The sequence below is a fragment of the Athene cunicularia genome (assembly GCF_003259725.1).
Source record: "Athene cunicularia isolate RWA chromosome 2 unlocalized genomic scaffold, athCun1 chr2_part1, whole genome shotgun sequence".
Lineage (NCBI taxonomy): Eukaryota > Metazoa > Chordata > Aves > Strigiformes > Strigidae > Athene > Athene cunicularia.
The window spans coordinates 117,352,390-117,366,802 of NW_020799095.1; the positions used below are offsets into that span (position 1 = coordinate 117,352,390).

At 35.9% G+C, this 14,413-nt stretch overlaps 1 protein-coding gene across 1 annotated transcript in view; it reads left to right on the forward strand.

The window, feature by feature from the left end:
- Positions 1-14,413, forward strand: part of PREX2 (phosphatidylinositol-3,4,5-trisphosphate dependent Rac exchange factor 2) — a 181,813-nt gene that overhangs the window by 117,826 nt on the left and 49,574 nt on the right. Inside the window, exons 27-31 of the mRNA XM_026842859.1 lie at positions 1,894-1,988; positions 3,954-4,036; positions 4,374-4,464; positions 5,977-6,105; positions 12,132-12,173. Coding sequence (XP_026698660.1) covers positions 1,894-1,988; positions 3,954-4,036; positions 4,374-4,464; positions 5,977-6,105; positions 12,132-12,173 — 440 coding nt within the window. The remainder of the gene's footprint in view (positions 1-1,893; positions 1,989-3,953; positions 4,037-4,373; positions 4,465-5,976; positions 6,106-12,131; positions 12,174-14,413) is intronic.

Consider the following 14,413-nt stretch of genomic DNA (forward strand, 5'->3'; position numbering starts at 1 on the left):
GTTTAGGGGTTTCTGCATGTCCATGATGTGTCAGACTGACTGCAGGAGCTGCTCCAGTGGCCTGTGCTTGCTCCAGTTGGGAAGTTCCCCAGTTGGCATAAGATTTGTATGTGGAGAAAGAAGGTATGACTTAGGACATGAGTGTCTCTTCGTTTAAAATCTTTTCTTTATTCTTCTTCCAGTCATTTATAGTCTATCTGGCTGTTTAGGAATGGTAAAATCTAGGGTTCCATATGCAGAATAATCATAAAAACTGTGAGTTTAGAACAGGTGTTGGAGTGAGATTGGAATTTTTTGTTTCTTTGCTTAAATAATTACATTAGGCAATACTTAAAATCTCCATATCCCATAATGCCAGTGTGGTTATTATTAGAACTAGTAGGCTAATTTCAGCTGTTAGAATGCTCTTGTTTTGTGTTTTAGGGTCTCATTCTAAACCTTACAATACAACACAATAAAAATGCAGATTGATAAAGCTAATATGTCTAATCTGTTCTTCATTTTCCTGTGTTTTATTTTCTCTTTGCACAATCCAGTTTTAATAACCTTCGTCTTCTCTTTGGAGACTATAATAAGTCAATAGAGTGACTTAGAAAACATCTCTTAATATCCAGCCAGAAATTCTTAATGCTTCTTGGGACTGTTCACCCTCTGTTAGGAACATGTTGTTACTGATGTTGTTTCACCTACTTAATGGATATGATTGTAATTACTTCATTTTCAAAGTTTTCCCCATTCACTTACCTGGTTGGCTACAGGTCCAAAACATATACCTTAGCCAGGAAATGGAAGTGAGTATGCCAAAACTAGTAAAAGATCACTTCTGTATTTACAAAAATAAAGAAAACAATAGGGAGCACATGGGTACATATATAAATTATATATAAAATATACATATCTATATCTTGGTGAGTGGATACACCCAATTTATAAAACCAGATCCAGATCATTATATGTAAATATCCTTTAGGTACACTTCTACATTATCTTATATTCACTTGGGTTTTTAAGACTCCCTCTGCTGGATAATTACTTAAGCGTTTCCTGAATTGAAACTAAATGATCTTCGTGTGGCTAAATAGCTCTGAAGACTTCAAATTCAAATATATCTTCACAGGGTTTTTAGTACAAAAGGCTGTGTTTTAATCTGTTTATGCCACAGATGTAGGTATGTTCTCCATATGTTTTCTGTACAGAACAATTTATTTTTGAGAGAAAAGAGCAGAAAAATAACCAAAATATTTTAATCCTCAAATCTCCTTAGTGGACCAATGTGCGTGACGTTTTTTAAGCATAGAAGTTTTCTCTGACATCGCAGATGTAAATGTCTATATATCTCTAATGACATGAACAGCTGAAAGAGATAGGATCAAAAACTATATTTTGTCTGGCGGGGAAAAATAGTTTGTAATTTGAGTTTTGATGATACTCAAATTGATCAGAACTCTTCTAAACCCATTATGGACTCTAGTTTGCAAGTCATAAACCAGAGTATTTTTGTCATTTGTGTTAGCTATAGACTAGGAGCACAGAATTTAAATGAAGTTACTGAAACATTTGAAGCCACATTTTCAAAAACTGTCACCCGTGTAAGAAAAGTTGGTTGGTTTGCATTGAAAGTGTATATTATCATTCTGCAAGTACTTGTTCACATGCAAGGTGAAGGGAGACAATTGAATCATCTATTTTGGGAATCTGGTCCTCTGAGTCCTACCAGGATTGCAAATTAAATGATAGCCTAATTATAGGGATTTTTATTGTTGATACAGAATTATAAGACCACCTCATCATTACATTTAAAAGGGGAAAAAGGATTTTCCATACTTTTGATATAGAGCTTGTGTTAAAGGACATGACTTTATTTCTTTCTTTTTTTTTTTTTTTTTATCCAAGTGACTGCAACAGCAATAGGAACTCCATTGCCTCATTCACCAGCATCTGTAGCAGCCAGTGCAGTTCTTATTTTCACAGTGATGAAATGGATTCAGGTATGTTTAGAGAAGTCTGGTATGAATCTGTCACCTGTTCCTTTTGTTTAGTTTTATTCTTTTCATTTGCCTGGCAGTTTTGTTGGTTTTGTTTTAAAAAATGCATCCTCCTTGGTAATAGACATGTTTAATTTTGCGTCTGCCTAGCTAGTGCTGCAGTTGAGTCCTTCTGTGAAAGAGAGCCAACATTCCAGCATCTCTGTGAATAGACTGAATGAGTTAAGAGCTCTTAGAGTCACTGCTTTTTACCACTTCATGCCTTGACCTTTACAGTGCGCTATGTTGCACAGAATAAGGGGCATTTTAGGTGAGTGTGGATTGCTCTCCCAGCCCGTGTCAGCACCCAGACAACAGGATACACTTGTGTATATTTGTAGGAAGGAATCTGAGACCACATAGAAGCACATTCTTGTTTATGCCGTGACAAATTGAATTTAAATAAATGCAGCTGCTATTAGGAATGAGATGGTGTTTAACTGCATGGAGTACAAGGTCATATACTCAGGGCAAATAAAAAATATTTGCTCTAAGATGAGAGTTTATCATTTGGGAATGATTTAAGAAAAGAAAGAACTGGGCGTATTAGTTGAATATGAGCCACCAGTGAGACTTGGCCATAGAGAAGGCAAATTTTATTGTTGGTTCTACCAGAAGAGGTATTTTCAGTTGGGACAGGGAAGTATTAATGACATTATGCAAGCTATCTGAGATACTTTATGAATAATCCCATTCTAGGCAGATACTTTGCAGAAATGATACATATTTATAGAGCAGATACAGAAGAAATGATGAGGGACGTAAAGAACTGTTAATAAAAGAGGAGATACAGGGCCTGAATCTTCAACGTAAGATATAAATGAGCTGATACGCAGTTGTGCAGCATCAAGCTGAAGTACCAGCTGAGGTGCCTAAAGCAATATATCTATGGTAGCCAAGCAGAGATACAGTGTTCAAGTTGATAAATACTGCTACTCAGGGACACTCCCACTCTCCCGACAACTTAATTTTCCCCTAGTTCCAAAGCTAACCTGGTTAACTCCAGATCAGGGCTCTTTGGTGCTGTGCTCCATCTGTTGCAGTTAAAATCCCATAAAGGGTTATAACTACTGGCTGTAAGGACATCTAAAGGAGATAAAAAAAAGTCAAGGAGAGAAAAGTGCTATTTAAGTGTTTCGCTGGCATAAGAAAAATGAGTCTAGATTGACCATGAATAAATTTGGATTATAAATTATCAGGTGGCTATTTCTTATCTGTCACTGCAACAGCACAGAGGAAAACGTTTTAAGCTCAATTTTTCTATAGCTTTTGAAAGAACTCAGGTTGCATCACCTGTTGTCTGAGAGAATGAGTGACTGAGAGTGACTTAGGAGAGTCCTTCTCCTTTGTACTCTCTTAGGAAATGGTGCAGTATGTACTACTAAAAGCTTCATAACAAGTACAGGATTTGGATGCTGTATTTTTTTAATTACTAAAATCTCAGAACCATTTCATTAGTAAGAACATTAAGATTGTGAATTGACTGTAGAGTCCCTATAAAGATTTTATAGTGAATGCGTTTCAGTGACTTTGTGGTCTGCTCTATCAGGTTCACACTACTTAGCCATTTAGTCTGGTGTTTAGGATGTTCTCCAGCATAAAAGAATCATGTGTTCTGGTCGCAGAATGGTTGAAATTTGAAGGGACCTCTTGAGAGCATCCAGTCCAGTCCCTTATTTGAGCAGGGTTGTCTAGAGCAGGGTGTCCAGGACCATGTCCAGCTGGGTGTTGAATATGGTGATTTCTCTAAGAGCTAGTTCTGTATTATTGAGTGACTACTTAAATGCAAAATATGTAATTTAGAACAGTTACTTTAATCTTGAAAGCCTAAGCATCAGTCTGTGTGCAGAGCAGATTATCGAAACTACAAAGATTTTAGAAGGTATGTTGAAACTTCTAAACAAGTTTTCATTTAAAAATATTTTTCAGGCGATGAGCTTCCCATAAGTGTTCGAATCTCCCATGATAAACAGGACAAGCTCCATAGCTGTTTGGAGCATCTTTTTGGTCAAGTATGAGATTATTTTTCTTGGCTTTGATACTAATGTCCATGTTTGAGCTAAAATGTCTTTAGCATATGCTTCTTTTTCTTTTTACTTTTGCTTTCCACTGTTTACTGGGATGGTATGTATTTACTCATTCTCCTTCCATTTTCTGTAAATAGTTCAAACCTGAGAATTAAACAGGTCCTTAGATTTAGTCTAACATTCCCTAGCTTGTTACTTTAACTAGAGCTATTAGGTAAGAAAGAATACAAAGCTGCTTTTCTGTGGTCCATATTTCTTAAAATAATCATTTCTAATTGTTGCTGTAAAAAACATCTTTCTTATGGAACCTTGATCCCAACAGGTCGATTCAATTGTCAATCTTCTGAAGGGACCAGCTGTGATGAGGGCCTTTGAGCAGACAAAATACTTTACTCCAGGTCGAGGCCTCCAAGGTAACATTTAATTCTATCTATGAGAATCAAAAGGTAGCTTGAAGGATACATAGATACGGCTATCTACTCCTTTAGCTGCATGTGAAATAACTGATTTTGCTTATTCTTGGCATATTCTGTGATAGTTGATGGTTGAAATTCTTGTTAAGTAGATTTATTCTTAGTTGAAAACTGACTTCTTAAACTTCTATTGCACAACATATGAAAAAATTTCAGGTCTGTTGGAAAGTCAGCTGTAAATTGTAGTCTCTGAATTGACTATAGGATTGACATTTTTGAAGTAAGAAACAGGTTTTGTATATTGCAGCTGTTTTTATTACATTTTGGTCTCAGCTACTGAAGCCACTTCTGATCTATTCTATTATTAATGCTAGATTTTTATTATTATTTGTAGATACATTATTTATGAAGTTGATTTATAAATAATTTACAAATGTAAATTTATAGTCCCAGTAATATTTGTGCTAAATATATGCTTATATAAGTATTATTGATTGTTTAAAAGAAATCCTGTATGTAATTTCAGATAGTCTGTTAACACTGACATAGTTGCTTATGTCTAAATATATAAATAATTATCTGGTGGTAGCCGTAAGACTGTGATGAAAAATGCAAAGGACCTCTTTCAGTGAACAGAGATTTTAAAAAAAAAAAAAAAAAAGTGTTCATTGGGAGATTGAATATTGTATTTATATATAATAAGTTTGATTATGATTTTATGGATCCTGCATATGTCATTTGGCAAAGAAAACTAATTTTAGATGGCTAGAGGATGGACCTTTGCTTTTATAAATCACCAAATCCCACTGAAGTCAACAGAGCATAATCACTGTACCCCAGTTACCTGGTTTTACAAAGCCTGAAGTACTTCCCCCTCAGTGAATGTGCATGGAAGACTGCATAACCTCCTTTTCTTTTTTTTTTTTTCTTTTCTTTTTTTTTTTATTTAATTTGTTTTCTATTTTGGGACCAAGATAATGGAGATGAACCTAGAGCATTTCTACTTTCTTGTGTTTCTCAGCATATCCGAGTGATTATCTGGCAGGCTCACACAGCAAAATGTTATCCTTTCAGTGGTATAATAAATGTTCAGTTAGACACAAAATATGGACATGTCAGATATTTTATTCTTGATGTGAACCATCTTCATGAACTGTACAAGGACCATTTCAGTGATTTGAAAGATGGACTAGGTTAAGTAATAAGTAATTTTGTTTTAATTTTCTGATTGAGTTGATTTTGCCTCTAAAAGTTCCAGAGTCCTGCTTACTCCACGGAAACAGGCACCTTCTATCTTATGTAGCTGGTTCAGAAATAATCACCTTTGGGAATGCTGCGTGCTCTCTCCTTTAAGTAGGGAGCTTAGATAACTGTTAGACCTGTCACCTTAGCTTTGACTAGAGTTAAATAAATTGACAACTCCTTGAGCTGTGAAAATATTTAGGAAGAAATAATGTTTTACTGTGGCTTTCTTAGGAGGTTTAAGCAAAAAAATATTATTTTTGTCCTTAGAGTTTCAGCAGGAAATGGAACCGCAGCTTAACTGTCCAAAGAGGCTACGACTCCACATCAAGCAAGACCCTTGGAACCTCCCCAGCAGTGTCCGGAGTCTTGCCCAGAATATCAGAAAATTTGTTGAAGGTTAGTAAGAACAACATGACCATAAATAAACACGTCATTAATGATATAGAGCCTGGTGAAGGAAAGGGGAAAAATACAACTGCTTCATGTTGCTGCTAGGCAAGGTTTGCTGAACACAGTGTAGTCTGTGGGAAATGCCTGAATTTCAGGACTTTTTTGTGTTCTTAGTAACAAGGTTAGTGAAGTATATCTCAGCTGTCATGTGCTCACCCTACTGGCTTCAGATACTGAAGAGAAAATCATCTCTTCTGACAAGTGAAAACAAATGCAGCATGTTACATGTGCTACAATATTTCAGTTGCTGCTGAAGTCCAGTGGGCTTGGCTGATTTGTCTCAGAACTTCATGGGACTGTTACACCAAAATGGGACATCCCTTGAGATTACACTCTTTTTTCTACTGTCTTAAATAGGAAGATGAAGGCTCTGCGGGACAACTTTTGTCCTATATCATGCTCTTATCTGTCATTGGTCTGGAATCACCATCCCTCTAAAATCATGATCCCTATTCTGCCATGAAGCCAAACCTCTTCCACTGGTTTTCACTTACTTCATCACAACTGATCCTATCACTCTTCCTCCTTCTCCATCTCCCTCCCATCACTCTAAAAGTTACCTAGTACTCTGCTCCTCTTCACCACCAAGTTACAGTGTGAGTGAAGGTTTTCTGCTCACTTCCCTGGTTTCATAAGAAAGTAACTGGGGTTTCCTCTCCAGAAGATCTTGCCTGTAACTTCTGTTTTATTTATGGTGCTGTTTTGTAGAGAAACACAAGTAATGAGCAAAGTTACTTTTATAAAACTACTTGCACTAGGAGTGTACATGGGAACAAAGACTTGTGTCAGGTCTAGCTTTAAATGATTTGTGTGTGTTTAGCTTCTTTTGTTTTGTTGGCTAATTTCCATGATGTCCCATAAAGAAACTGCAAATTTCATATCACTGGGAAAGAACTTTGTGATAAGTTTTATTAAGATAAACCTCTGAAAACCAACTGGCCAAACCAAACAAACTCCTCCTCTTCTGACTTTTGGTATTTCTCATTTCAGATACAGTCATATTTTCAGAGCCTGGGCTCAAAAATTATAAAAACAACCACAAAAATATCTCCTATTTTTGGAGTCAATAAGAGTGGGTTGATTCTCCAATACTGAGAATACTTAATTTAGTTTAATGGTGGCTGTCACTGAGTGAAAAATTAGTAAATATTTTTGGATCCTTTTTGCTACAGGTCTATCTTCAGCCTAAACCAAATTACATTTGAGTATTAATCATGGTTTCTTTCACAGTTCAGGAGGAATGGAAATGGGTCTTTAACAGTCCTTCATTACCCCCCTTCTGAAGCCAAGACTAACAGACCATTTTCATGTAACTTGTTTGCCCATAAATAGAATTAATAGACTTAACCCATTTCAACATTGGTCATACTGACCTGAGGTTATTCAGATAAATTTGGTTTTAAGTCTACCACAAAATTTTGTGGGAGAGTTCAGCAAGGTCCAAATCACTTGCTGCTTCTCTGTGATACAAAAATTCTCTTTTTACAATGGTATTATAATGTAATAGTGATATTTATCGGAAGGAAACTTGATGTTTACAGAGCAGTAAAACTGTTGGGAATTTTCTGGTGTTTTAGAAATTAGGATAAAAGGGGGTTTCTATGTTAATAAATTATAGTAACTAACTTTACTGCAACTGTCATACTTGTGAATGGTGCGTGGTTCAGAGAGCTAAATAGGAAAAGGCATTACTCTTATGCTGTTCAAGGAGAGCACACACTCTGCATCACTGTATCTCAGAAGCTGTCTGCCAATTTTAAATATTCTTGGCTCTCCCTTTCCATCCACGGCATCTGAGCTTCTGTCAGAGATTTTCAACAACTGGCTTTTTAACCAACTACATGGGTTTACATGTAGAATTATCGTCTTAGGTTGTTTATTCACCATCACAAATAACACATTCTCTTGTAGTTATTTTTTCTTTGATTTGATTCCTATTTAACCACCACCCCCTAGATTGGTATCATTCATATTTCTTCCTGAGAAGTACTCTGGAGAATTGTGATCCATGTCTTTATCATAACTGTGATTTGACTGTGGGACTAAAGAGTTGGTTTGATATAATGGATACCAGAAAGCCCAGGTTCTTGTGACTTCTGTGGCACAAATAGCATGAAGGAGAAGTAGGAGAATGGAAGTGAATAATTGCTTCTCAAGCCTTAGTTTCCAAAGCATGTCTAAACAGGTATATGTAATTCAGTGTTGAAAAGATTCAGGGCAGAAATGTGCCCCTCAGGCAGTTTTGGGAGATTGCTATGATTTAGACAGGCTTAGTGTAGGCCTGTGTAAATTAAACTTGAGACACAATCACAGCTGGATCTAACTGAAATCAGATGAGCATGAAGCAGGTTTAAAAATGTTTTAGCGGCTGAATTTTCCCTTTGTATCTTCATTTCTTGATTTTTCCTTTCCAATCTTGAGATTGTGTGTTGTGTTCGCAAATGGTCAGGATCCCTAGAAGGACTTCCAATACCGCCCTGAGCTATTTCTGGCTGAAAACCTAACACATGCTACAGAAATTTACCTCCCTGTCTTCCCTCTTACCTGATTCAGAAAAAACCCAAAAGATGTCCCCTAATTTGACTGCTCAGTTGGGTTTATGAGAACAAGTTGAACAAGTTGGGATCTTAGAAGCATCTTCATGTTTATTTATAAGTAAAAGGCAGTATTTTAATAATTGAGGAAAGCAGATATGTTTGTCTCTTCTAGCAGGATCTAGAGGAAGTAGTCAAAGGAGACCACAGACACAACTTTGTTCACCATGGGGAAAAAAGTTGTTGTAATTAAAACCTCCAGTTATAAACATACTTAACCGTTATTAGTGAATGCTGAAGTAAGGATGACTGCTTTCAGTAAATGCATATCCTTATTGAAAACTGACTTATCACAAAAGTATCACAGGTTATTGTAATTATTTACTTATTGTTCTGTTGCATTGTATTGGATTAGACAGGTTAGTACTTTAAAGCAAAAGGAGACAAGGGAGCACCATAAAAATAACACATTTTAAGTCCTAGACCTTAGGATTCTCTTTATTTACTTTGTTTAATAGGTGTGAAGAAATAGGAAAACTCAGAATGCTCTGAGGATGATTGTTCTGGTCTGTCAGTTTTCTTTTTATTAATGCTATAATTGGCAGAACAATTTTAGAAAAAAATCTATGAAGGTTTGCACAGATTGCAAAAAACAAAAAAACACCTTTGACAGTAAATTTAAAACATATGTGGAGATTGCTTTGTCTCATTTAATTTGTCCTACTATATCACTGGAGAAAGAAAAAGGTTTTTATGGTTACAGTAAAAGGCAGCACTAGAATCTAATTAAGATGATAGAGTTGAAGAGTTACCTGAAATAGTATACAGATTCTAGGAGGATTTATCTGGAGCTAAGTAACTAAAGAAAAGATGAAATTTATTGGAGTGACTGGGCCTACTAAACTGTTAAACCAATGAAGATGAAGGTACGTTGTTGGCACAGGCATCTTTGAAGGGCTTGATTTTGGTGCAGGAGAAAGCAGTAGTCAGGGCAGGAATTCAGTGGTCACTATAGAGAAAGAATAATATAGGTACAGGATTCTGGATGTACATGAGATATGTAACATGAGAATTGGAAAGCACAAGAGGAAAAGCTGCGGGATGACTATAGTAGGAAACGAAAATCAACAAGATGGATGGAAAGAAAGAGACCCTTTGGATGGAAAATAAAACCAAAACTGGTCAGCATAACAACAGAAAATGGTGAGGAGAACAAAAAGGAGGAGAAGTTTCTGTATTTGCTTTTTCCCAAAGAAAAAAAGGATAGATTTTTGGTCAAAAGAGAGGTGTTCTAGAGCAAGTCAGATTGCTAGTCAGCTAGTCATGTAACTCCATGAAGAAGTGTAGTCGTTTTGCTAGCACAATAATTTTAAGTTTAAACAGGAAATACTATGCATTTGAGAAAGTTCACATCTATTTTAATTCAAATTTGGAGTGAGGAGTGAAGGAGCCTTTCAGTCATTAAAGGGATAAAAATGTATTTCAACTTAAATCACAAAACGTGCAGTGCAAATCTCAGTCTTATTTTGAAAATATTTTCAGATGCGGAAACAAATTAAACCTAAAATCTAGCCTTCACTGGCAAAAATCAGAATAGCAGAATAGCATGATTAAAAAAAAAAATAAATACAAAAGATCATTTAAAAATCAAGGAAGTTAAGGCAACTTGCTTTACAGTTCATATAATCTGAAGAGAAATTACTAGGGAGTTATTCCTTTCCATATGCCGTGTAGCAAAAAGGGGTGAAAACTTGCATAGCATTTGGAATTTGTTGAAAAACAAATGTTTGACATCCAAGATTCACTTCTGACCCCAGGTAAGTCTTTATTTATACAAATAACCTAAAAATACTCTCTTGCCTGTGGGTATATTTTGAAACGGAGAAGAGTTATAGCAATAATAAAGGAGAGTTGCAGTGTCCTGTAATTTTCCCATAAGAAGGAAATCATTATTTATAGATAACTCAAATACTTTTGAATTCAGAGATACAACAAATCTTATATAAAACCAGCTGCAAATAATATCCTCTGTGTATCTAAATTCTTCAGATAAATTGTATTTTGTTACTAAGGTATGTTCACACTCCAAGATGCCAAGTTATTAATCTGTGTGAGTTTTTTTTCAAAAGACAGAAGGCTAAGACAAAGACCTATCACTAGGCAATTTTCAAGAACAACGAATAATTCTGAGTGTTTTGGTGCTTTTATTTGAGATACTGTGGGCATAGATTTCGGAAGCGTAGGCACTGCCAGTTCTTTTCGCAGTGTGTGTACTGCACAGATGAAGATTAGTCTTGAAAGGTTTTCTTCTTTTTTAAGCATAGTCACCTCTGGGGAAGATTCTGGCATTTCACAGATATGTTCAAGTACACATGGAATCCAGACTGTGCTGTTGATATGGTCACCTCCAATGTCAGCTCTGTCATCTGATTTGTATTCGAATTTCAAATGATTCAAATTTCGAACATGTTAATTAGGTTAGGTATAGTAGGGAGCAACATATTCCCAAATTGTCCTATTGTCCAGATACCCCATAGCAGCTCTGCTGGTCCACTGAGCAGGGCTTGGAATAGAAAATTGGGTATGTGGAAGAAAGTTGGGAAAGATGTGAAAGCATGTGAAATAGTGGTGTGTTTCTACAGGCAGTTACTGTTGGACAAGTGATGTGCTGGAAGTTTGACATTGTCTAAGGTTATGGCAGCTTTTTAATCTGCCTGTTCCTTGCAGGGTGGTTAACACATTTAAGTTTGTGCTCTGGTACGTGGTAGAGGGGAAGAATCACCTCCTTCAGCCTGAAAACTCTGAGACATGCCCCCCCCCAAATACCCCATAAAACACCCAGCAGTGTAAAGAGTTATAAAACCAAATTTTTGTCAGTGTAAATTAAGCCTTTTTTTAATCTGTGCTTTTTTACTTCATAGATTTTTAAGTGAAAATAAATGTTTGAAGCAAAACAAGATCCTGAAGGCTGTGAATAAAGTGAAAATACTATTCTGTTTTTCCTGGATGCTTTGGTATACATTAAAATGAGGATAATATGAGATTTTAAAGTATGAAACCAGAAAGGAAAAGAAAAAAGAAATAACTGGGTAGTGTGGGAATCAGTGAAAACTGATCTTGTTTTTCAAAGTTTTAAGACTGAAATTGTTCATTTGTGGACTTGGACTAGCCAGCTTGTACACATGTACTCTGAGTTAGCAGCTGTCTCATCATGCATCTTTCTCAATGTTGGTGCTTTTGATTGTTATCAATTTTATCAAGTAATTTGTAAAATTAAGTGAAGTTGAGACTCATTACTGTTTTGTAGGTATAAATCCAGGATTGCCTATGAAAGAAGTTAGAGTTAAGCTGATACAAAATGAGAAACTGCAAATGCATTAATATGTTGGTGAAAACACTTGTAACCATGACATCAATGTATTTTCTTTTTTCTTTAAGAGGTGAAGGCACGAATACTCTTGGCACTTCTTGAGTATACAGGTAATTTTGTTGGTTTGCGGGTGGGGCAAGTGACTGCGGATGGTTTGAGATTTTTTTTGCTTTTGGACAGAATGCTGTGTTTAGAGAAAGGGGTAAGATATCTGATATGATAATCTGATAGTCAAGAGCTTTACCCCTGTGTTTATAGTGAAGATTCCTGAAGAACACAAGAATTTCCAAAGACGTTTCTAATAAACACTGCACTTTACAAAAAAAACCCCAACAAAAACAAAGAAAAAATCAGAATACTTTCTGTGGTGATTTACTCTGAATCTTGGCAGATGAATTAACTACTAAATCACTGAACTTGTGCACAGTATTTCTACTGTCTGTCGTCTTCTGGGCTTTTTTCCTATTTGCTATGTTTTTTTCTTTTCTCTTCATTCCCATCTGTTTCCAGACTTTTCCTTTTATCTTTTTTTAGGTAATGTCTTCTTTTAAGTCCCCCTCTTTCTGGAAGGGGTCTGATTATTCTGTGTATTATTCTACCATCACTCCATACAGCATACAGCTTTATACACAAACCAGGGACCTGTGCCTGCAAAATAAATGTCAGTAAATCAGCATTTAGCAAATAATACTTACAGCAGAAGATTATCTACAGTTTGTAGGGGTGTAAATGTTCAGGTAAGCAGTCACATTTGACTGTAAAAGCTGATTATTTTAATCATCTTGCAACACTATATGAATAAATTCTTATTTCATGATTTTGTTGTGACACATAACAACATTTTTATAAAGGGGCATATAACATTTCTTTGTTGTCAGATTTCTTCCAAATATTATAAATGTGTTTAGTAATTTCTCAGGTGTTTTAAAGTAAGAAGTGACCTGAGAAAAAAGGCCAGACTTGACTTCTTTTAAAGCAGTTTTCCCTATTTCCGTGGTTTTATAAGTTCATAAATTCTATAGTTTATTTTCTATAATTTTATTTATTTATTTATTTATTTATTTATTGGTAAAAATACCCCTAAGTGCTCTTCTATGCAGTATCTGAAGTTCAATTACCATTAAATGAGACTTGGAAATGAGGTATTGGAGGCACAAGAGGGCTGCTTCAGAAGCAGGCAATACAGAAAGGCACTGAAAGTTGGCTGCCGTTAGATAAACATAGATAAAAGTGATCAAAGTGAGGAGAGAGAATGTGTGTTAGCCTCAAATCCCTGAGCACTGCTGTGACATTGGAAAGTTTTTGGCCATGGAGAAGCCAGTGAGTTTTTTTTGAAGCTGGAGATGGGTGGAGTTTTTAAAGATGAAAATTCTGTCTGTACTGGATTCTGCACAGCTTGAGAGATTGGAGAGAGAGAGGTTATTTTTAATAATCAAAACAAAAAGCAATGAGTCACACTGCAGAAGCAGTAGTGATTAGACCATTTATGGAAAACACATCTGAGGTCCTGAGGGGCTGGCAAACGGAATCAAAATGATATTAAAAGAGTGGTCACTAGTATCATTAGCTGAGGAAAAGATTGAAGAAGATCTCAAGGCAAACAGGATGGAGTTACTTCGAGAAATATTTGGAGTCCAAGAAAAGCATATTTTTAAAGTCAGTATTAATTTTGTGAGTGCAGAATTATTTCTACTGACTTACCCAGTCATCTAAAGTCCTGCCAGCTCCATAGAGAAGGTGGAAGAGGAGCTAAGCCTCTTAGAGGCAGAGGAATCTAAAAGTGAAGACCAAGATTTTAGGCTTTAGAAAGACCTTGCTATCACCTAATCTTCTCTTGCTCTGAGAAGGATTTAGTCTACCTGTACCATTTTTGATTGATGTTTGCCTAACAGCTCATAATGATAAAATACTTTAGGACATTCAGAAAAAAAGGAGAGGAATGAAGTACTGAATATTTATCACCACAGTTTTGTGCTTTATTGGGAACATGTTTCCCTTTCTAACTCTTTTGACCTTTAGCTAATCTAATGCCTGTGTCCTCTAGAACAAATTGCTAGGTTAGCTAGTCCCCAATTTAAATCAACTGCTAATGGTTCCATAGACTTCTACCTAGGGACCTGTTCTGGACTTTCCTGACACTGTGAATCTCTCCTGCTTCATTGTTATGTGGTGCTGCTCTGTGCTTTTTTTATATATTTCATATTCATATATGTATATATTGTATTTGTATAGATCGTGTCCTGGTAGCAACAATCCTATACTCCCTGTTGCGCTTTACAGCAAGCAGTCTTCATCTGCTCTACCCAGCTGGTAGCTGTGAAGTTGACCAGATGATGCAGTCATATTAAGA